Below are 22,089 nucleotides of genomic sequence, written 5' to 3'. Positions count from 1 at the left end.
GATTCAAATCCACGTTGCAGTACAGTAGGTGAAACGCTTTAATGAGATGATTCACTGTCAGCTGGTGTGTCGCAAGCTGGCTCGGCTGCTGGCCCACATCTTCGGATGCTCGACCAGACGGTGACCAGCATGATCAACAGCAGGGCAGCGCCGACAGCAGAGAGAGTGTACAACGTCACCTGAAACACTGACAAACACACACAAATGAAAATTAACAGCGATGATCCTATGCAAATGCGATTGTGCCATGTCCCTTTATTTTCATGCTGCACCACACATGTTCCGTATGATGCTTTTTTAGATACATACTGAACAGCTCTCCATGGATATTTTAGCATTGTGCCGGGGGATGTTATCCTGAGCTGCTTACTTGTACTCTGTTGAACACATGGGCTCTCCTCCAGCTGCAGAGGTCCTAAGGAGATCAGCTGGACCTGGCTGGACCGCGACAGAGCCTCTCTCCTCTGCCTCTCACCCCCAGATGCTGTGGGAGGACAGGGAAAGGTTTCGCAACACCGCTCGACTACAGAACGCAAACACACAGTGCGATGTAGAGTGAAACGTCACAACATAATATACACTCACAGGTGAAGGAGCAACGCTGGGCACAGTCTACATCCTCTGTGCAGATTTCCACCCAGCAGTAGAAGTACATCTAAAAAGGTGAAAGGTTAAGCAGTTCACTTCTCAAAGTAAACATTCTGCTTTAGGTTGGGAACTAAGCTGAAGCCACACCCTGTATATAAAAGTACAGTCTCTTGGATTACTTAGAAGCCCCAAAAATGTGTGTTTTCCATTTGTCACACCACAAAAAAAAATTGTTAACCACCCAGCCAAATTTGAACGATTAAAAATGTTGCCAAGTATATATAAAATTAGTAATAGAAAATAATGAAAAATGAAGCAGTATTCTCTGCTCTGAAACTGTGGAGGTGTGTCTGCTGAAGTGCTACCCCCCCCCCCCAACACACACACAGCTGCACAACTTAATACATTGTGATGCATTTTTTTATGTGCAGGGTAGAGGCACTCCAGCCTGATTGGTTCACGGAGCTTATTGTAGTCTTGAGCACTTCAAACCCAACATCAGGAACAGTACAGCAACTTGAATGGCAATATTTAGGATTTGGATTGAAACTAATGTCTAATACTTTTAGATGCTTACTATTATGGACATAACATCATCAATTACATAGTGAGAAGGTCATTGTGGATTTGGGTTTCCAGGGGCTTTAAATATTCTAATGTGGTAACCTTACTTCTTCCGCACTTGGCTGGCCGGTGTGAGGGTCCAAGAAGGCGAAGGTCTTGACATCGAACCTTCTGACCTGGGAGTGGGCAGAGGTCTTCCCCTGGGTGTCCACAAGGAGGGAGCTCCTCATGTCATCCAGAGGGTTGGGACATCTGTCACGGCCAAAAAAGGAGGAGCAAGTAAACCAGTAATCACCTATGATTTTTATCAACCTGTAAAATAATATTTACAGGTTTTTAAATCATATTTATTTAATAATAAATAAAGGCACATTTCAGAATGGAGACAAGTGAGCTAGCTAATTACAGCAGAGATCCAACAGAAACAGGAGGTATTACTGTATCACCAGGCTAGGTACTGCAGCAATAATAATACTGCTTTGTTATTTGCTCATTTTATTTTTAGCTTGAGAACGAAATGCCTTGCATCATCCTCCAGTGTTGAGCAATTAAAAAGTGATTGAGATTGCCAGTTTGGAAGAGATTAGAAGTTTCTTAATATTGCAAAGATTTAGTTTCAAAAGTGTGCAGGCTGTGAAGTCAAATAATCATTGTTCAATAACCCTATCAACCCCCCACATTTACAGTATAGTATAATTTTGTACTGTGTAAAAATCATACTTATTGCACCTTTAACACGCACACACACACTCGTCATTTGCATTCCCTAATTTGCCAACCATACAGGTGTTTCCTCATCTACTGCCTCCAGCTCACCCGTCATAGAGAAGTGTCCACACAGAGTGTCTGGAGGCTGGGTAGGCGAAGCAGTCCCGCACACGCAGGGAAAGGCCGGGGTCTGGGGAGGGCTGGCCAATGGAAACCTCCACATACACAGCTTTACGCAGGGGGAAGGTCAGTGGAAGCTGGTCCTCAGGGAAGAAGGATGAGAAGGACGCATCTGGAGAAACGCATAAGATCAGCAACACCTAGATTCACCATGATGTCTTCACATGTTCTGGATGTAAGCCCATGGCAAGAATGTTTAGAACATTCCTATTGGTCATTCACACACAAACAATAACGCACATCATTTCTCTCTATTTTCGTACCTGTGGCTATTTTCATCTGCACTCGCACGGTACCCAGTGCAGTCACAGGCGGTGGGTTGGTGGCTCCATATAAGGACCGCAAGAATGCTGCGTGCTGAAGAGCTGATGCCTCATACTCACACTGCACCTGCAGACTACAGAGCCCAGCTTCAAGTAGCTGCACAAGCACTGATCCCCATGTTCTTCACCACCACCACCAGTATGAAATAAAGCATTTCTCTCACCAATAACCACTGGAACTTTGGCCTTGATCTATGATATGATAATATGGCTTGTCAGATGGAAACAGCTCTACAGTAGTGTAGAGAAGATGAAATACTGCACCTGAACGGATAATGTTTGGTCGCAGTCTTATAGTCTTTAGTCTGCAGCTCCTCCACCTCCACCTCATAGCTCATCTTATCACCGTCTACCTAAAAGCAGGGCAACGGAGGAAGAATCCAAATATGTGATCAATTATTTACTGATATCAAAACATGAAGGAAATGAATCCAGAGGCTTTGATGAAGTCAAGGACAGGGGGCAGTAGTGGCCTAAAGGTTGGAGAAGCGAGCTTGTCACCAGAAGGTCGTCGGTTCAATCCTCGGGACCGGCAGGATAAATCTGGGTGGGGAAAGTGAAAAAGCAGCGCTTGCCCCTCCCTCATTACCACCACTGAGGTGCCATTGACCAAGGCCCTTAACCCCAACCGCTCTAGTGGAGCTGCTCAGTGGCCAGCAGATCAGACTGTGGTTGTACTGGGCAGCTTCCAGGTGTGAATGTGTGTGTGAATGTGAACAGGGCACTCCTGAAAAAGAGAACCTTGCCCTCAGTGAGAATAAATAAAGGCAGAAAAAAGAAAAGACCCGAATTCATAACTTCAAACTTCATAATTAGCAGCATCACCTTCATTGTCGCACCACAGTCCATGACACCAATCTTGAAGACAGCGGTGTCTGCAGTGGTGATCGCAGGTGAGCAGTGCGGCTGATCCTTCACTGCCAGGCTCCTGGGACTGAGAGCAGGATCTGAGTCCGTCGTATTTACAGAAAACACAAAGTGTCCATCCAAGGAGCAGGCTGGAGGGAACAAGTTAAACATCTTCCAACACTTAACAAGTCAAGCTGACCAACACATTCTTATTTGGAGCTAGTGACGGCTGGGGAAGAAGGTTGCAAATATACTTCAATCTCGTCTGAAATCTTTGCTTGCTTTGTTTCTTAACACCATCTGTCACTGATATGGGAGATAACACGAATGCCAATCTCACCGTTGAGTCTGTAGTAGCAGGTTAGATCATCAGTATCATAGCAGCATCCCAGTTTGTGGCAGGCATCACTAGAAATACTTTGGGGCCCACAATCCACTCGCAGGGCTGGGTGCATGCCACAGCTTCCAGGGAGCCCTGGAGAAAAGCCATGTTTTTAGCGTCCTATTGGCAAATAAGTAAATTGTATTGTTTCCTGCAGAAACCCTCTTATCTATTTTTTTGTTGTTGTAAATTACAGATGACCTTCACCTATGTGTCCAAAATGTTTCGTGAGTCTGTCAAAAAAATACATGGATGCTCTCCCCAGTTCGGCAGAGGTTGGAGCAGCGACCGGGGCAGCACGGGGAATAATTGGCGAAGTACAATTGATGTGAGAAAATGGGATAAAATCGGGGGGGGATACATGGATGCCAAATAGGGTTGGTTATTGAAACCCGGTACCACTATGGTACCAGTACCTTTACAACCGGTACTACCGGTACCAAATTGCAACGTAGATTTAGGTGCCCTTATTTCGATGCCATGCCTGAGTGAAATATCCGCTGGTGCTCCTAAACCGGCGCTGCACACACCTTCACCAACATTATCGTTTGGAGCGTGCCACTTGAAATCCTCTTTAAATTATATATGTATACAGTATATATATATATATATATATATATATATATATATATATATATATATAGATAGATAGCCAATAATATGAAACAATACCCATCCCTAGTTGACTAGTGGTATTAGGAATTTGCAAGGCACCCGTTCGGACAATATTGTGTGTATTGCATATTGTCAGTTCTGTCATTCTCAGAAGCTCTCTCCTCTCTCACGTATCGTGATGGGGCGCGTCCTCTCACTGGATCTCTTTATCAGAGGACAGCTGATGTTCACCCTGAACCAGCCATCCTCTCCAGTCAGCTGCACCAGCAGAGGCACCACCACCATGCTGCCCTGAGGAGCAAAGGTCATCACAACATGGAGCTTAACAAGACATGCATCCTATTCCCATCAGCACGTCTACAGGGAGGGGGGGGGGGCATTCACACGTGCATCATATCAATAAATTAATGAATAAATAAATAGACTTGTTAATGTGAATAGGAATTAATGTGCTTCCTCTGATTTACACATTGCTGTATTTACTTTTCCATAATGGTTCCACTATTTCATACTGTATACATATTGGTATTTTATGACATGTCTGTACATACTTATATTTCTACATATAGCAAATGTATTTTACATACATTTTACATACAACATATTTAGTATATATATTTAGTTAGCTAATGTGTTGAATGCTGCAATATATAACAACTGTTTATACGATTTCATTTCTGTTATTATTTTCGACTGTTTTACATTCTATTTGTGTGCTTATATTTTATTTCCTTTTACCTGCTAAATCATGCTTGCTGCAACGACCTAAGTAAATTACATTCACACACACACACACACACACACACACACACACACACACACACACACACACACACACCTCAATCTGAGTATAGCAGCCGTCATATCTGCTGAGGAAGGAGAGGCTGTGGTCCTTCTCTCTGCCCTTCCGCACTCCGCAGGGCCCCTCAGTTTCAGGCACTGGCACCTTGGCCCCTGATCTGTCTGGGGATACAACAAGCCACACATCATGTCCTTCCACATCTACAGTAATTTAGATGTCATCAAGTATGTATTGATTTATAGTAGGCCTATAGCTGTTGGTGGTCGACTATACAGGAAGCGAAGGATGGAGCGAACACATTTTCCTGCGCTCCTGTCACTGGGCGTCATGCAAGCCAAAATTCTGAGGGGGTGACCTAAGGTCTCAGTAGATCTGCAATGATTCAATCAATCTGCCCAGATAAAGTGTGCTGAATGAATCCACTCATGATTTATTGATTTATCTATCGGTCCATTTAGCCATTTCTAAAATGTTGGCCATTTGAAGCAAGATTTAGAGAATATCTAATTTTTAATTAACATTCTGTTCTGATGTCATTATTGCGTTTTAACCATCAATATTTTGCTCCTTTACTCATTAGGGTACATACTGTATATTTATTTTTCGAGATTTTGGTCAATTATTTGTGCTTAGGTTTGCCCGCTGAGCGGGCTTCGCAGCAGCTCGGCCACTCGGCCTCGCCCTGGCTGCTCCTTGATGGCATACTTCAGGGATGCTGGATCACCTGTCCTGGAGCTGGCAACATACAGCTGTCCATGGCTGAAGTCACAATGCCTCTGACATCACTGATGATGTCACAATTTATGACATCACTGATGACATCATCACTGGGACTTTGTGTGTGCATGTGTGTGTGTCTGTCCTTGCGTGTGTGATGTCACAATGCGTCTGACATCACTGATGAGGTCACAATTTATGACATCACTGATGACATCATCACTGGGACTTTGTGTGTGTGTGTGCGTGTGTGTGTATGTCTCTTGCGTGTGTGATGTCACAATGCGTCTGACATCATCACTTGGACTTTGTGTGTGTGTGTGCATGTGTGTGTGTCTGTCCTTCTTGCGTGTGTGATGTCACAATGCGTCTGACATCACTGATGACATCATCACTGGGACTTTGTGTGTGTGTGCGCGTGCCCGTCTCTTGCGTGTGTGATGTCACAATGCGTCTGACATCACTGATGATGTCACAATTTGTGACATCACTGATGACATCAGTGTGTGTGTACATTAATAGAGTCCAGCGCGCTTCAGCCAGGTTTGGAATAAAAGGGTCCTGGTGCTCAACAGTGGAGGACAATATGCATAAAATAATGTTTTACCTGGGCACTTCACACAGACTACCCGAAGTAAAGACACCGGAGCACTCTTTTCCGTCTGCAGGTTTTAATAGAAGTTGTGTGTGTGTGTGTGTGTGTGTGTGTGTGTGTGTGTGTGTGTGTGAGAGAGAGAGAGTGAATTTATGACATCACTGACGATGTCATCAGTGGGACAGACAAATAAACAAAAAGAGCCCTAGCTCCCTTTTATATAGATTAGCTTAGTGACTCATTTCTACACTAGCTTCTACACTGCTGCCACTTTTCTTGAAATATCTTGCTTCACCCAAAATGTTATTCACATAAAAACACTATATCCACAATGCTAATTATTTTTTAAAGAACTGCATCTTGACCTGGAGACATCAAATGGAATGCAGTGTTTATACAATAGTTTATAGTGGTGGTAAAAAAAAACAGCTAACTGCCATAACACATTAACAGCTATGGCTAACATTACAATGCTAACTTGCTATGCAAACTATGCCTGCTATAATAACTAACAGTATTTCATTTTCACATGTTTGAAAAGGGGATTGATGCTCTACTAGGCTACTAATGACCGCCATGAATTTAGAATTGTTTTCCTCTCTCAAAAAAACTGAGGGGGCAACATGCCCACTCAGATTCAGTGTCTCTTAATTGGTTGTTATTATAACAAACAAACAGAGCGGCTGGCAGTCGTACCTTTAGCATGTAGATTGCTTTGGACCAGCGGGCCGAACACCGCTCGTATCCGGCGGGCAGAGCAGGTGACCCTCGGCATGGCTAGCTGTGTCCTCTGCTGCTCGGCTGTCTTCCCCCTCTGGACGTGCGAGACACACCGACACAACTGAACCGTCAAGACAAAAAATAAAGAAATCAACCAGCGTTTTGCAGAATGTGTATTCATCTCCTTTGAATGTTTTGACTGATAGTCTTGGGATGAGCACACTTCAACCCTTTTTTTTATTAGCTTTTTTGGGGGGTACTGCCAGGGGGTCATGTGACTTGTATTAATTAGTGATAATTAGTTTGAAGCTTGCTGCCTCCTCTGCCAAAGTGACAGGTTAATTAGATTGAGATCTTAAAGGGACAGTTCATCCCCACAATCAAGAATACATAGGCCTATCTTTCCTCTACCTGTCTAGTAAAAAAAAAAAACTCAAAAACTTGGGAACAACTCACACCAAAATGATCTAGATGGATAGCACTACAAGTAAGAAAAATATGTATTTTTGATTTTGAGGTGAACTGTCCCTACCTGTGCCTATTGGCTTCCGTGTGATTCAAAAGTTTAAATCACACCACCAAATTGCTCTTTTTCCACTTAATGCACTTTTATTTTCTAAAATGTCAAGTAGCCTAAAGTAACAAGGAAACTCATAGGAACATTATAGGCAAAATAAGCTGTTAGTTAATTCATCAAATGGTCAAAGTTTAAATAACCTACTCATAATTTTCCAGACAGCATTGCCTAATTCTCTCCCCAGGGAGCCAGTAAATGAAATCATTGCATAACTCAAACAACTCTTTGTTATCCCTATGGCAATTCTTGTAGGTACCCACCTAATAACCATCAAGTCCCTTAGGCTAACCTTATTCTTCATTGGTCACCTGTCAGTAATTAGTGTTATTTCCTGTTTAATCTATTTAATGGCATATTAAAAAGGGATCATTTTAGGCTGCCAATATTAGGCTACTGTAATAGACCCCTGCTAACCAGAAGTCCATTATCATCATTAATTCCTCAGGGCAGAGGGTTGGAATTAATTATATGAATTATGTATCAGCCGAGTCCTGACGAGGTGTGTTCTCATTAATTTCACCTGCTTGATCATGTAACTTGGTTTAGTGCAGAAAATGGATTTAATCAAATGAGGATTTAGCAGACTTCTCCATGACACATATTCTGGCTGGACATAATGAATTTCTGTACCACTCCCACTGCCTCCCACTCCCAAAGGAATATAGCCTACTGGAACATTAAACTAAATGTCTGTCACTAAAGCATCTGGATTAAAACTATTTTTGGACTAAAACCTATTCTATTTATTTGGTCTATTTAATTTATTTGGTCTATGGCTATTTATTTTATTTGGCGTATTTATTTTTACTTGGTCACATTTTCCAATCCAGTTATTCCAGCACTACAGCATAATACCCACATTTATAATGGATGTCGACCACAGACTTGTGATCAACATGATTATTATTGATTATTGATCCCCCCTGAAAAAAGAGTGACATCACGATCACGAGACAGCTTGTGTCGTCACGTGTCGCTCTGACGTTTCTCGGGCATCCCCGTCGTGTTGACAGACTTGAGCGCAGGCAGGGAGAGAAGACTGACTGGTAAACATGGCTCTGAATCGAAATCATTCGCAAAACGGCGGCGTTTTGATAACCAACGGAGAAAGGTATGTGAACGACATAATGACACCTTGGTAACTGACCTGTCGAGCCCGCTGTTTCCCTTCGGCTTGTTTTCTAGCGTTAAATACTTTCTAGACAACGTAAGCTAGCCGCTAGCTACGCTTAGCTGGCCTGCTTAGCATTAGCATAACACACCTGAGCTATTGTTGGCTAGTACGTAACGTAACGCTAACCTATATCATCTCAAGGCATTATTTATCGTTATTGGTCCAGATTGGCGGTAACGTAATATTGACTAGCTTTTAAACTTGGCATTTACTCTAAACGAGATGCGGCTAACCTGTAACGTAAGCTGGCTACCAAAACAGGAAGTTGAGGAATTGCAATCGTCTTGGGATAATGCAATCAGTTTTGTGTCGTCTTGGTATAATGAATGCAATCAGTTTTGTTATTATGTGTAAACTGAGTTACAGTTTGTATAACACACACACACACACACACACACACACACACACACACACACACACACACACACACACACAGATGAGTTTACTTAACTTCATTGCCAGTCGTAGTACGCTATTTTGACCTGCTTCTCTGTTCCCCAGTGTGCTACGAGAGTGCAAGAATGTGGAGCTGTCATTCAGTGATGTCGCTGGCAAGGCAGACCTACTGAAGGGAACCAAGAAGGGCACTGTATACCTCACACCATACAGGGTAAAGCCAAATCTACCACACATTGTTTGACATTGCATTGTTGTTGGTGTTTTGTTGCCCGAAAAGCTGACAACCTCCATCTCACACATCGTCCCATAACTCTCCCCACACAGTGTCTTACTACCCCCCCTGCTATTTAAGCAGTACCACACAAGAGGGAGTGCAGCTGTACTGTATATCAGCACGGCTGTGATTCGGTCGTAGCCGAGTGCCAAAGATAATCGCAGCCCTGCTGATATACAGTAACAACAACAGCATGACCTCGAGACGAGTGTGATATTGCTTTTATACAACAGTTGTATAAGGCTATTCATCAAGTAGCCTATAGGGCTGGCAATATATCAATATTATATCGATATCGTGATATGAGCCTAGATATCGTCTTAGATTTTGGATATAGCATAAGTGTTGTCTTTTCCTGTTTTTAAAGGCAGGTATTACAGTAAAGTGATGTCATCTTCTGAAATTACCAGACTGTTCTAGGTGCTCTATCCCTTACCCACTTAGTACTGTAAATTACTGATCATTATTTATCAAAAATCTCATTGTGTAAATGTTTTGTGAAAGCACCAATTGTCAGGGAAGGAAACCCTGTCTTTGTCCACTTTGTAGAAAATACGGAGATATAATTTATATTGTGTATCCCCATTCAGCCTAAAAATAGCGAGATATGATTTTCAGTATCTTTACACTGTACTGTATATCGGCATGCATGGAATGCCTCTTGTCCAATCAAATTAACTTAAAACGAACTGTTGTAAAGTCATCTGTATCTCCCTGTCTCTATCTCGTATGTCATTGTCGGGTTCAGTTGGTGTTTGTGTCCAGTAATACCAAGGACTGCATGGGGTCGGCCATGTTCCCCTACTATCTGATGAAAGGATGCAGCATCGAGCAGCCAGTCTTTGCAGCCAACTACATTAAAGGGACAGTGACAGCCGAGCCTGGCGGTAGGTGGCCCTCTGTTCTCCCACTACTACATAGGGGTGTCAAAAATAATCGATTGTAACATGCATCGCGATGCGGGCGTGCACGATTCTGCATCGATTCACAAATGCCAAAAATCGATTATTATTATTTTTATTTTTATTTTTATTTTATTTTTTAATAATCGAATAAAATATAATGGAAGTACATGCAGTTGTTTATTTGGATCATAATACAATGCAATTCCAAATGCACTTTTATTTTAAAAGTTGCCACAGTGAGAAAATAGAGTGAGAAAAAATAAATCATGTATTGGGAAAAAAAGTGATGCATCGATTGAAGATGCATCGAGATGCATCGATAATCGAATCGAATCGTAGCCCTCTGAATCGTAATCGAATCGTGAGGCCAGTGAAGATTCACAGCCCTACTACTACAGGTTGCTCAAGGCAGCCTCCATTAGTCATAGTTGCAATAATGACAAATGTCAAGTATTTGAACATATTAATAGATGGTATAGGAGGCAGGTGGATTATTTTTTTCCAAACAAGGGAATAGGGGCTTTACCTGCCATCTGCTGACATAGCCACAGTTAGAAGAGGATCTATCTTTCTGAGGTTGTTCTGAATGTATGCAAAGTGTTGATGTCCTGTCTCGTCGTATCTCTCATCAGGTGGCTGGGAGGGCCAGGCCAGCTTCAAGATGTCCTTCAACAATGGAGGAGCCATAGAGGTGGGCCAACATCTCTTCAAACTGGCCACAAATGGTTAGCAGATTTGTTTCCTTACGCATTTTCTCGCACGTTCTATATATTGATAAATATACCTGTTTGAATGAACACCCTTTTATATTAATCATATGGACAAACTTCAAGCAAATCCAGAAGCCATCAACATGCCTCTCAATGAGTGTACCCTCATGTAAGTTATATAGCAAACTCAGTGAGAGCTATTTTCTCTTGCTGTGTTGCAGCATCCCGCGCTGCTCCTGCCCAAAACGGCGCCGCCTCCTACGGCTATCCTTCACCTGGAATGATGAATGGCTACGGCCCTCCAGTGGCTCCTCAGAACTATCCCTATGCCCCGCCTCCACAGCAGAACGGCTTTTACCAGGCCCCTCCCCCTCCCGCAGCCAACATGGGATACCCCTATCCAACAGCCGCCGCAGGTATTGAATTCAGTAGTTTGATATTATGTTACATTTGTACGTAGGGTTCCAATGAAGGTATCAATGACCAAAGTGTAGTGTGTTCAAGTTGGTAAAACAATCAAGGTTGTTACGTAGAGAAAGCCATTATAAAGGCTATCTACAGGCCTATTATTCTTATTCTTTATTTATTTTTTATTTATTTTCCCTATTGTATTGTTTTCCTGCATGTACAGTATTATGAGTGCACAAATCTTCTCATCTTACCCAAGTAAAAAGTTAACCTTGAAGTGGAGATGATGCTGCGATGTCTCTCCCTCTGTCAGTATTTTCTGTCTTTTGTCTTGCATTTAATCTTTGCTGTGGAACTAATTACCCACACAGACTGGAATCTCCTTTGACCTTGAACCTCTCTCTCTCATCGCTCTCTCTTTCTCGCGTGTTCTAGGAATGTACCCATCTGCCCCAGCGTACATGGCCCCACCTCCCCCGTACCCTGGTCCACCCCAAAATTGGACTGCACCCCCCCAGAACTGGGCGGCGCCACCACCCCCTCCAGGTCTGTTTCTGTCTCTCTGTTTTTCTATCTGTACATCTGTGTCACTCCACCTGTCACATCTGATCAGTCCGCCTCAAAGGGAATCACATCGAAAACACGCCACAAAAAAAGGGGGGTGCCGATGTCTCATCCACTACACATCAAAATGCGAAAAGATAAACAGCCCCCTCTTACTCCCCCCTCCCTATACCGTTTGGTACCACCTCTGGATTTTGGCGAAAACACTCTTATCTTGCAGATGGGGTGAGCTGGGGACTAGGGATGGGCATGAGTACTCAAGTACTCACAGAACATATAGAATACTCAACATTTTTATAAATTTTTTTGGATGGGACTGCATGCATCATTACAGGATCTAATGTTACAGACAGAATAGCCATTGTAAATTGGCCGTTGTTGGCCAATTTACATAAATGTGAAAGCATTAGATAGTGATGGATATTCTTGCAGGCCTATAGCCTACAAAATTAACAATTTAGCACGAGCCAAACTTTGGTTCCACTTGTGTGTTTCCAGTCAGACAGGGACCCCTACCCGCATTTTCGCTTGGGTGTTAATTTTGGACCATATTCTGACGTTAGATTTTTTTGTTGCGAGTACTTGAGGACTCTATAATAATTTAATGCGAATACTCAAATATTGAAATGACTTAAAATGCCCATCCCTACTGGGTACACTGCCAAAATGTCAGTTTGGTACGGCTCTATTTTAGGAAGAGCCTGAGCACGAAGAAAGTGCACGGTGTATATATTTGATGTCTTCACATGAATAATGCTGTGCTCCTTGCAGTATTACGAGCTGTAGCGTCTGTTCCTAAATATGTTTATCATCCATCGCTGTCTGTCTCTCTCTCTGTCTCCTCTCCCTCAGGTAACTCCAAGGCAGCTGAAGCAGCAGGCAGCGCCTATTACAACCCCAACAATCCACACAACGTCTACATGCCCATGGTAAGCCGCCTTGCGGTCGGTCTCCTTAGATGACCCATGTGTTCTCATGTGTCGGTGCTTACACAATATCTCTCTCTCTCTCTCTCTCCATCCCCGTGCAGGAGCAGCCTCCTCCATATGCTCCTTACCCCAACTCCCCCCAGAAGAAAAACAACTAAGGCTCAGGCACCGTCACTTTAACTACCCCGTTCTCTCCTCTATCTGAAATCTATTCTAAAGCCAGAAGGAATGTTGTCGGATATGATTATTATCATCCTATGAAATGGTTTGTAATCGACAGAGGGTTCGAGGATGTCAGTGAAAATTCACAAATCAATGGATGATATTTTGGATGCTGGAATGTCTTGGAAAGCAATCAGATCTTTTCAGTAATAGTTTGTTTTCCCCTTTTTTTCATTTTTAACTGTATTGCCAACTTGCTATTTTGTGACTTTTTTTTAGACTCGTTATTAACATTCTCAGCAATGGGATTCATTTTGATTCTGTTTGAATTTGCAGTTGCCCGATAGTTAGGTAAGGGCATTTTGAAGAGTTGCAATTAAAAAGGCACGAGGAATGTATTTTCTAAGACAGAGGTTTATTACGGAAACATTTTGTAGTGATTTACTGATTGCAATTCCTACAGTTATTAACAATAGCAAATTCTATTTTAACAGGCATTGTAAAGTATATTTGCAGTCTCACTGCAAGTACTATATGTGCTTCCTTATACATTTCCACATTAGCTGCTTGTTATTTAGAGATTGAAGATGAATTATTATTCCATATTTACTAGCTGAACTGTGTTGAATAGTGTTAACAGGTAATGCTGTATGTACTGTATATATATATAGTATATATATATGTATGTATGTATATGTATATATATATATACAGTATATATATATGTATGTGTATATATATATATATATATATACAGTATATATATATATATCAACATAGTTGAATCTGCTGAGTAATTTGAGCCACTGTATGACACAGATCTCACAATCTCCAGCATAATCTATATTAGAGTGAATTGTTTTTGATTGAAGGGAGCAGCATTGTGTCTGAGAGAGAGAGAATCGGAAACAAGATTTCTTACATAAGTCAGTGCAATATTTCAACACCATGTAACATGCTTGTGGGTGAAACGATAGCTGTGGTTACCTGAATAACCCTCTGCCCTTGTCTTAGCTTTTATTGTATTCATGTATGCAAAGCCAAGCTGAAAGCGGAACTCCCCTCTCTGTAATTACATCAGTATGGGGTTACCAAGCCACACCATTATATCGAGGCCCGTCGAGTGTTTTGCCTGCAGTTGTTCCCTCTGAATGCAAACCATTTATTCCTGATTAAACAGGGGTGAGGCGACTAACAGACCGTATAATTGCATCCCTTTGTGTGTGTGCGCATCGATTAAGACCTGTTCAAAGGACTTTTTGCACTAGTTTTAGTGGATAGAGGATTTCTGGGTTTGGGTTTTAGTTTGAAATGCTTGAATTAATCAAATGTCTGTATATTAATATCTTGTTTGCAATTTCTATTCCGTATATTGAGTTCCGTCTTCTATATCAATTAAAAGTTCTAATAAATGTCTATGTTAAAAAGTCCAGGTGGTTTTTCAGTTTTTGGTACCGTTTTGAATGATACCGTCCATAACAGTATTTCACTAAAATTTTGAAAAATCATACACAGGTGTTGAAGTAAGCAGTGTGGGTTTTTGCAGGTTAGACCCTTCTCTCCCCTTCGCCTCCATATGCATAGGCTACTCCTGATTGGTCTATCCTCACATGCTACAAACGGACACACGTCAGGTATAGAAGCGGCGGCTGCATGCACCGCTTACAAATAGACAGATGAACAATTTGAATTATTCGCACTCAAATAATTTAATAACATTTATTATGATATGAAACACTCAAATACCAACATCTTCACTCTATATTTTCACAGAAAATCACACTGTACAGAGGTATCTCATAACACAGTTTCAAGAATCGTAATAAATAATTTTATGACATTTTCAAAGACGAAGCACTAGAAGAAAAGTAGTCACTACACACAAATGCTCTCTGGATCAACATGATATCATAATAACAAAGTTCATGATGGGATTTCTTTTTAAGATAACACCAATAAATAACTAATATCCACTTACAGCTGTCTACCCATTAATTCATAAATCATAAATAAAGACTAATTCTACTTTATGGCTCAAGTCCTATTTCTTTCCAGTTCCTTATTTAGGAAAAAGGATTTGTGCTTTTTTTTTTTTTTTTTTTTATGTTTATCTAATGTTAGTTTTACAACCATACTGTAATAAATACATTAAGTTGAAGATGTGCAAACTCCTACTCAATGTTCTTCAGGGCAGTAAAGAGCTCTAAAGGGAATGTACCAAGCCTTAAGGATAAACATGATGTAATTCTATGTGGAATGGACAGTGAAATGGATTCAAAGTCAGATTTATGCAACGTTAGTCCTAGAGCAAAAGGCTTCAACAGTTACTCTTTATGGAACTCTAGTCCTAAACCACAAAGTATTAAGTTACTAGCAGGTGACCTCTCTAATGCACGCCAGCAGCAGCAGTGCTGCTACCAACTACTTACACGAACCATATGTATTTCAAATGAGAAAAACATGATAGCAGAAAGAAACCCATCACCTGATTACTTCACTTTACCACAAGTGTTGCTATGTCTGAGAAGCAGGACATCAGATGGGTAAAGGCAACATGGTAAACATCAAGTCATCATTATATTGCTCTTACCAATCACATTCTGCTAGACCGACAGGACTATCCGTAGTGTTAAGGGTAATTGAGATAATTGAATGAAAAGGAATTGGGGGAGATTTGATTGGGGTGTGGTGGAGTGTTAAGCTATGGCTCCTCCTGTAGAAACCACACCTCGTTGCGGCGTCCGTAAGGTTTGAGCGGTGGGTCGAAGGTGCAGCAGAAGTACTGTTTGCGTTGGTAGGGGGCCGTCTCACCAAGGGTTTTTGTCAAACGCACGGCCTCTGCTCGGTACTCGCTCTCCCCTGCCACTCCAAACCCGCCAAACTGCCTGTGAACAAAAATAAAGGAAATCCAACGCAATCAGTGGACAAAATGAGTACTACGCATAGACTGTAAAAAAAAAAGTCCCACCTTCATACACCTTCCACCTAGGCCGTGTTGGGACCCATGAAAAAGTGCTTAGAAAATTAGTTTCGTTCCCATGTCATGGGCACTACTCATTCAATGCATTTTTTCATAGACAATGACCTTCTGGACTTTGGGTTAAAAGTTCTACTCATAATATCCTGCAGTATTTTGTCACCAGCCAGAAATGTATAAACAGTTTATAACCAAAAAACGAAAATCTTGTGCTGCTGTTTTTGCTTGTAAAATGTGTTTTTGGCAACACAAAATCTTTCTCAAATGTCATAAATGCTAAAATGCATATACTTAACATCTGAAACAAGTATTGGTGCCTTTAGTTTACTCATGTGAATTTAGATCATGAAATGTAGCATATTTGTTAAAGAATATGCTTCAACTTAAGTGTTTGCCACACAGTACAATGAAACCTCCACAGTAAATTGTGCCAAAAGCTTATGTTTCATACATAGAAAATGTCTCAACCTACTGTGTAATGAAAGGTAGAAAAGAAAATCAGGGCACCTTGGACCAAAATGGCAGAAAATCTATCAAAATGTTACCACGCCCCCTAAATTGGAATAATGCAAAAAATGGACAAGACTAAAAATTAAAGTACTAGAGGTCAGAATTATTACAACATATGGTATGAAACATTTATTCAAGTACCACAAAGTGTCACAGCATCTGTCATTTGTACACCCCCCCCCCCCCCCCGCCAAGGAAATATATGAAAATACAAAATAGCATACAAATGCATCACAATAAAACCTTCTGTTGGCTGTGTAAGTAGTCTGTGCTGTTTGCATTTATGCATTGCATTTAACTGGATGTAGGCAGTGTGGCAATTCTTTAACAATTTAACAATTTAACAATTAACATGGTCCAGTTCTAGCTGATCAGCAAGTTCAACACTTCGCTTCAGAATAGTGTTAACTGTTGACATCTCTGTCGGTGAAGCCTCAATGACTGGAAGATAATACAGTGCTGACTTAGGTAGAGTGGCATCACTTTGTAGCATTGTGTGGAAACCTGTCCAGCCTGGTACTGTACATGCTTCAGCATCTGTGTTCTTCACTAAAACATATGCCAGTTCTGTTTTGGCAGCAGACACAGTGTTCAACCTGTACGTTTCCACCTGCAATGGAACACTTTCATCCTGAAGCAAGTTCTGTGGCCCTTGTCTTTTAGTCTGTGGATAGTGTTGTAGCGGGATGCTAGGAGGTGCTTTGAATGTGTAAACTGACTTCGGCAGTGGCTGTCTGTCTGGTCTAGACATTGTTTCAACAACAGAACTTTGTACCATAATGCCATTTGTATGGTGAGTAGTTCCACGACCTGACAGTGTCTCCTCCCCAAAATCGATGTTATCCCACACCAGTATGGTTGGTGCCTTCTTTGAGAACCCCTTAGGGATTTTGTCTCTGCCCTCTAGAAGTTGTAGTGACGCTAGGCTAGTGTCTAGACTGACAACTGTGTTCCATGAAGCACAGTGTCCTAATCTGTTCAGTAGTGACAGAACATTGGATGAACCTGTTAAATGGCGAACAGTTAGACCAAGACACAGTGACTTAGGCGTCTGCTTCCGACCTTTAGAAGCAAGATACACAATGTCTTGACAAACAGATAAAACTTTTAGGTTCACATCTTCAGGAATATCAACATAATGGTCTAGTGTTGGTTCCTCTGTTGCACCTATAATCCTGGAAATCACATTGAATAGTTCAACTGGCACAACAGATTTTGCGTCAGAAACATTCAAATCCTCTGCTGTGGGAGGCCAGGGGCATTTCATCCCGGGAGTTTCATTCACAAGTCTCTTCAATATCAGTCCTGCACTGTACAGTGTCCTTGTGTGCTCTGTAGTTTGTCCAGATGTGTGTTCATTGTCACTTTCAGCTTGGCTTACCTCGGTTGACTCAGTTGTTGTCGTGTCTGATGGATGCGGTAGCCTGTCTAACAGTGTATCTGCTGATAATGTTTCAACAAAAACCAGTTCGGAGATGTTGCGCGTTGCAGGGCTGTGAAACACCAGCTGGGGGAAATCACGGGCCAACCGCTTTTTCAGTTTATCCTGCCTGCAAAATGAAAATATAGAAAAAGACGAGCACAAATGTATAAATAAAGGGATTTTTTTTCACAATGAGAAACAAATACATTAAAACATACTGTCAGCCTTTCTTGTGAGCGAATAAATCAATAAAATGGAAACTTTTCAGTATGAAAGAGGTTCTTTTTTGTTTACTGAACTGTCAAGGACACAGTTACCTGTAGTCTGAAGCATCAATATCCTCATTCTTCTTAACGATGTCTATGAACTTCTTCCTTAGTTGGTTCATTTTCAGGATTTCTTGTTTATCGATAATCCTTTGACGGATGACTCGTTCGCAGAATATCTTGTAGCTGGCAGGAAAGGGTTGTTGTTCATTTCTGAAAACACACACACGCAGACAAAAAAATACTTAACATGTGCAAAGAGGTCTGCTGTCAACATTGTATCTAAAGACAGACAAAATAGTATTTGTTGTAGGTCAAAGCCTTACTTTTGAAATGTGCAGTGTTAATGCAATGTAATAACTCACACTTCATCTGTGGTTGCAGTAGCTATGTGTTGCCGTAGACTTTGACAAGGACCTTGTGTATTCTCTGTAACAGGACCTGTGGTAACGCACTTCCAGAGACACACAGTCTTTGTCTTTGATATGCAAAAGAACGCTAGAGTCTTCCTTCTTCTCAGCAGCCTTCCGCAACTGGCCTGAAAACAAAAAAAAGTTATAATCAGCTTTACTGTCAAATCACACATTTTATAATAAAAAAAAAGTGGGTGACATTTGTTTTTGTATCTTTTATCCATTGTATTGTTATTACAAGAAAAAAGAGGGGGGGGGGGGGGCAAGGAGATCAAGGCAATAAAAGAAAATGCTCCCTCTCTCTGTGGGTGGTGTGTGTGTGTGTGTGTGTGTGTGTGTGTGTGTGTGTGTGTGTGTGTGTGTGTGTGTGTGTGTGTGTGTGTGTGTGTGAGATAGAGAGAGAGAGGGGGGGGTCGCTTACCTGCAGACACTGTCTCTGCTTGTGAAAGTTGATCCTTCTTCCGTTTTCCACCAACAGTAATATATTTGTCCACCTTTTTACAAATGATGCAGATGGCTGGAAGGACAGGGCCAGCAGAACGGACGGGCAAACCTGTCCGAGACCGAAGTTTCTTTCGGGGGGTTTCAGACGTGGCTCCGTCGGGGCCGATGCTGTCCGAGGCTGCGGCTGCATCTGGTTCTTCTTCTTCTTCCCCCTGCACCATCTGTGTGCAGCGTTTCTCAGCCAAACCCAAACGTCTTTTACAAATAAAGCGACGGTAACGGTGAAATCCAGCGTCCTCGGGAACATGGTCAAAATCCACGTCCACGCAATGTTTAAAAGTTTCAGCGATAACTTTACTATCGCCGTCCAGACAAAGCCACTGTTTGACGACAGACCTGTAAGTGTCCCACCTTGTCTGGGTAAAATCCTGCACGTCCTCATTCTGTACTGACAAAAAGTGCATATAGCATCGTTTGGAGTCCTTTGATTCCCGGCTTTTACGCACTTTTTTCAGCTGTTTTGGTTTCTTTTTCCCCTCTTCGCTGCTTGAACTGGTGGTCGCCATGGCTCTAATGTTATTACGGCAAGGGAATAAAGCGGCTACGCGATTGGTCCACGTGACCAAAACCACACCACTCCCCTTGCACAGATTAGTACGCCTAGTAAGAAATAGTCCCGTCTTTGACCACTGATTATAAAAATACTGCAGGATAACACGAGTAGAACTTTTTTATTTGTACTTTCTACCTATAGATCTCTTTTATGGAGAAAAAAGTGTGTAGTGCCCCTGCCGTGGGAACGGAAGTAAACGAAAATGCTAGTCACAATATGGCCTAACCTTAGCAAATTGGTTGACTTATTTGAACTTGTGGATTGACTCCCTCAGTAGAACATGAAGGTATATGAAGACTGATTATGTTCAATATTACCATCAGTGTAGGTGCAACCTGTCTTAGGACCCAAGTCTACGGCTACATTCCTACAGGAGCCCAACACGTTGCCAGCAGCATTCTGTGTGTAACAGACTAAACAGATTGAAACCCAATAGCTGCGACTACTAAGGGGGATATTTGAGATTGTTGGGCTGAGGCTCCTTAAGGCTTTTGTTTGGGTGTCAGATGAGGCAAATCTGTTACACATGGGGTTAACAGTTTGGATTAAATAACAGCCACAGACAGACTTGGACACAATATCCTGAATCACCCTACTTTTGGGAACAGAAACAAAACAACCAGCACGATACTCTCTCATGCACGGGGAGATATCGTTGACTCGTGCATCTCTGCCCGAAAAACGACTGTAACTGAAAACACCCACAAAGCGTAGACCGTCATGCCGGGCCGCTCTTCGATCCTGATGGCACTGTCGGTGGGATGAGGGGGCTCCTGCTGGTAGAGGTCGGGGATGCGGACGGCCACTACCAAGCGGCGAGACAACACGCCGTCGTCCCGCGGGTACACTGTGATGGTTATGGGAGTCGCCATTCCCATCGCTTCACCTTCAGAGACGGAGAGGGGGGGTGAGAGACTCAAGGCAGACACAAAGAGAGGAGGGACATACTGTAGAGGAGACGCTCCACTAACTATCCCCCCCTAAAGCAAACGACCCAAATCTAAAGAGCAGGTCTGACATAATTGTATATTATTTATATATTTATCCAGACATTGCAAAATAGGCCATGAATGAACCTTTTAAGTTCATTCAGCTTGCGAGCCTCCTAAAAGACTGGCAACTATTCATATGATATTAGCAGAGAGAGAGAACCAAACTAAGGATTCTGATTTCAAATGGACGATAGAGACAGGGTAAAGAACTGTAACCTGTGAAGAAGGGAAAAAAATCACATTGAAAAACTGAATCAGATTAAAATCTAAAATGGCTGGGTGGCTTTCCAGATAAAGACCGCCAGCAAAAAGATGGGTGCTCTAGTCTAGTCTAAGGGTTATCAGATATGTATTTTAAAATAGAGCCCAGTGTGTTCTGTTACATGGCCTTCATCAGTGTATGAAAATCTCTATATTGTGACCGTGTTCTCCAAATGCTTTGTATTCATGTTTTTGCTTAGGCATGTGATTCAGTGACTTAAAAATAAAAATAAATAAAAAATAAAATGTGAACTGTATTAGCGTTCTTGGGGAAGAGTCACAAGCCACATTTGGGCCTGTTATGTCATCAGGGCAGGGTGTATTTATCCACCTGGAAGCGTTGTGTTCTGCTTGGCTTACCTGGTTCGTTGCTCCCACCGATGTACATGAGCAGCCTCCTCACCAGCTCCCCTGTCACTTGGTCAAAGCTCCGCCCCTCGGACGGGATGGCGGCGTATTTAGAAGCATCGTACCTCCGTACCGTGTAGGCGACCCCGTCCTGAGGAGGGAAGGCGGAGGAGAGGGCTTTGGCATCAACCACAGCCACGACATAGTACATACCCCCATCTACACACATGCAGCCAGGCACGCACCAACGATCCAACGATCAAGCAGTAGGAATATATCTTGATTCTTCCTCTTGCGATATGACATCGATACACTGACAAATATCAATGTTTTTATTTACATATAAAACAAGTTGGTAAGCACTGAAATGTGTCCAGTTTGACATAAATCAAGTTGATATTCTTGTTAAGCACTGCTTTTTTTGCATTCATTTATTTCCTAGTTCCCCATACAGACTGAAAAGACTTTAGTGAAGCATAGTTGTATCCTTGCTTAAAACAACTCCAGAACTGTTTTGCTTTCTGGCAGTTTGGCCTTTTGCCAGTTTATGGCTACTATTTCTGATACCTGTTGGAGTACACAATTGGCCATTTCATCAGGCCAAGCTCACAGAGTTGCATGCAGCATTGTGTAAATGGAGCTGTCCATGGTGCTGAACCTGGATTCACTCATTTTGGGCACTAATTAGCCATTTTTG

At 42.1% G+C, this 22,089-nt stretch overlaps 3 protein-coding genes across 3 annotated transcripts in view; 1 reads left to right on the top strand and 2 right to left on the bottom strand.

The window, feature by feature from the left end:
* Window positions 1-38: 38 nt before the first annotated feature.
* On the bottom strand, window positions 39-8,152 carry LOC310788503 (zona pellucida sperm-binding protein 4-like; the record flags this gene model as incomplete). Its single annotated transcript, XM_083650046.1, has 13 exons — window positions 39-187; window positions 371-484; window positions 586-655; window positions 1,260-1,404; window positions 1,969-2,152; window positions 2,304-2,437; window positions 2,628-2,716; window positions 3,189-3,361; window positions 3,553-3,687; window positions 4,380-4,500; window positions 5,048-5,172; window positions 7,020-7,137; window positions 8,141-8,152. 13 exons carry the CDS (start codon window positions 8,150-8,152, stop codon window positions 39-41), a joined length of 1,569 nt encoding a protein of 522 aa, XP_083506172.1.
* Window positions 8,153-8,629: 477 nt separating this feature from the next.
* On the top strand, window positions 8,630-14,575 carry wbp2nl (WBP2 N-terminal like). Its single transcript, XM_083648936.1, has 8 exons — window positions 8,630-8,731; window positions 9,296-9,404; window positions 10,216-10,354; window positions 11,005-11,097; window positions 11,304-11,498; window positions 11,926-12,036; window positions 12,907-12,983; window positions 13,085-14,575. The coding sequence occupies exons 1-8, from the start codon at window positions 8,673-8,675 to the stop codon at window positions 13,139-13,141; spliced, it is 840 nt and encodes a 279-aa protein (XP_083505062.1). The 5' UTR covers window positions 8,630-8,672; the 3' UTR covers window positions 13,142-14,575.
* A 1,271-nt stretch (window positions 14,576-15,846) lies between these two features.
* The window catches only part of LOC310787738 (heme-binding protein 1-like), a gene marked incomplete at both ends in the record, with an annotated part of 11,685 nt that continues 5,442 nt past the window's right edge, over window positions 15,847-22,089 (bottom strand). Inside the window, 3 exons of the mRNA XM_083649227.1 lie at window positions 15,847-16,030; window positions 20,497-20,677; window positions 21,405-21,543. Coding sequence (XP_083505353.1) covers window positions 15,847-16,030; window positions 20,497-20,677; window positions 21,405-21,543 — 504 coding nt within the window. The remainder of the gene's footprint in view (window positions 16,031-20,496; window positions 20,678-21,404; window positions 21,544-22,089) is intronic.

Source organism: Poromitra crassiceps (assembly GCF_964638095.1).
Source record: "Poromitra crassiceps genome assembly, chromosome: 13".
Classification (NCBI taxonomy): Eukaryota; Metazoa; Chordata; class Actinopteri; order Beryciformes; family Melamphaidae; genus Poromitra; species Poromitra crassiceps.
Note: the sequence above shows the minus strand (reverse complement) of the source record. Positions and strands in the feature narration are given on the sequence as shown.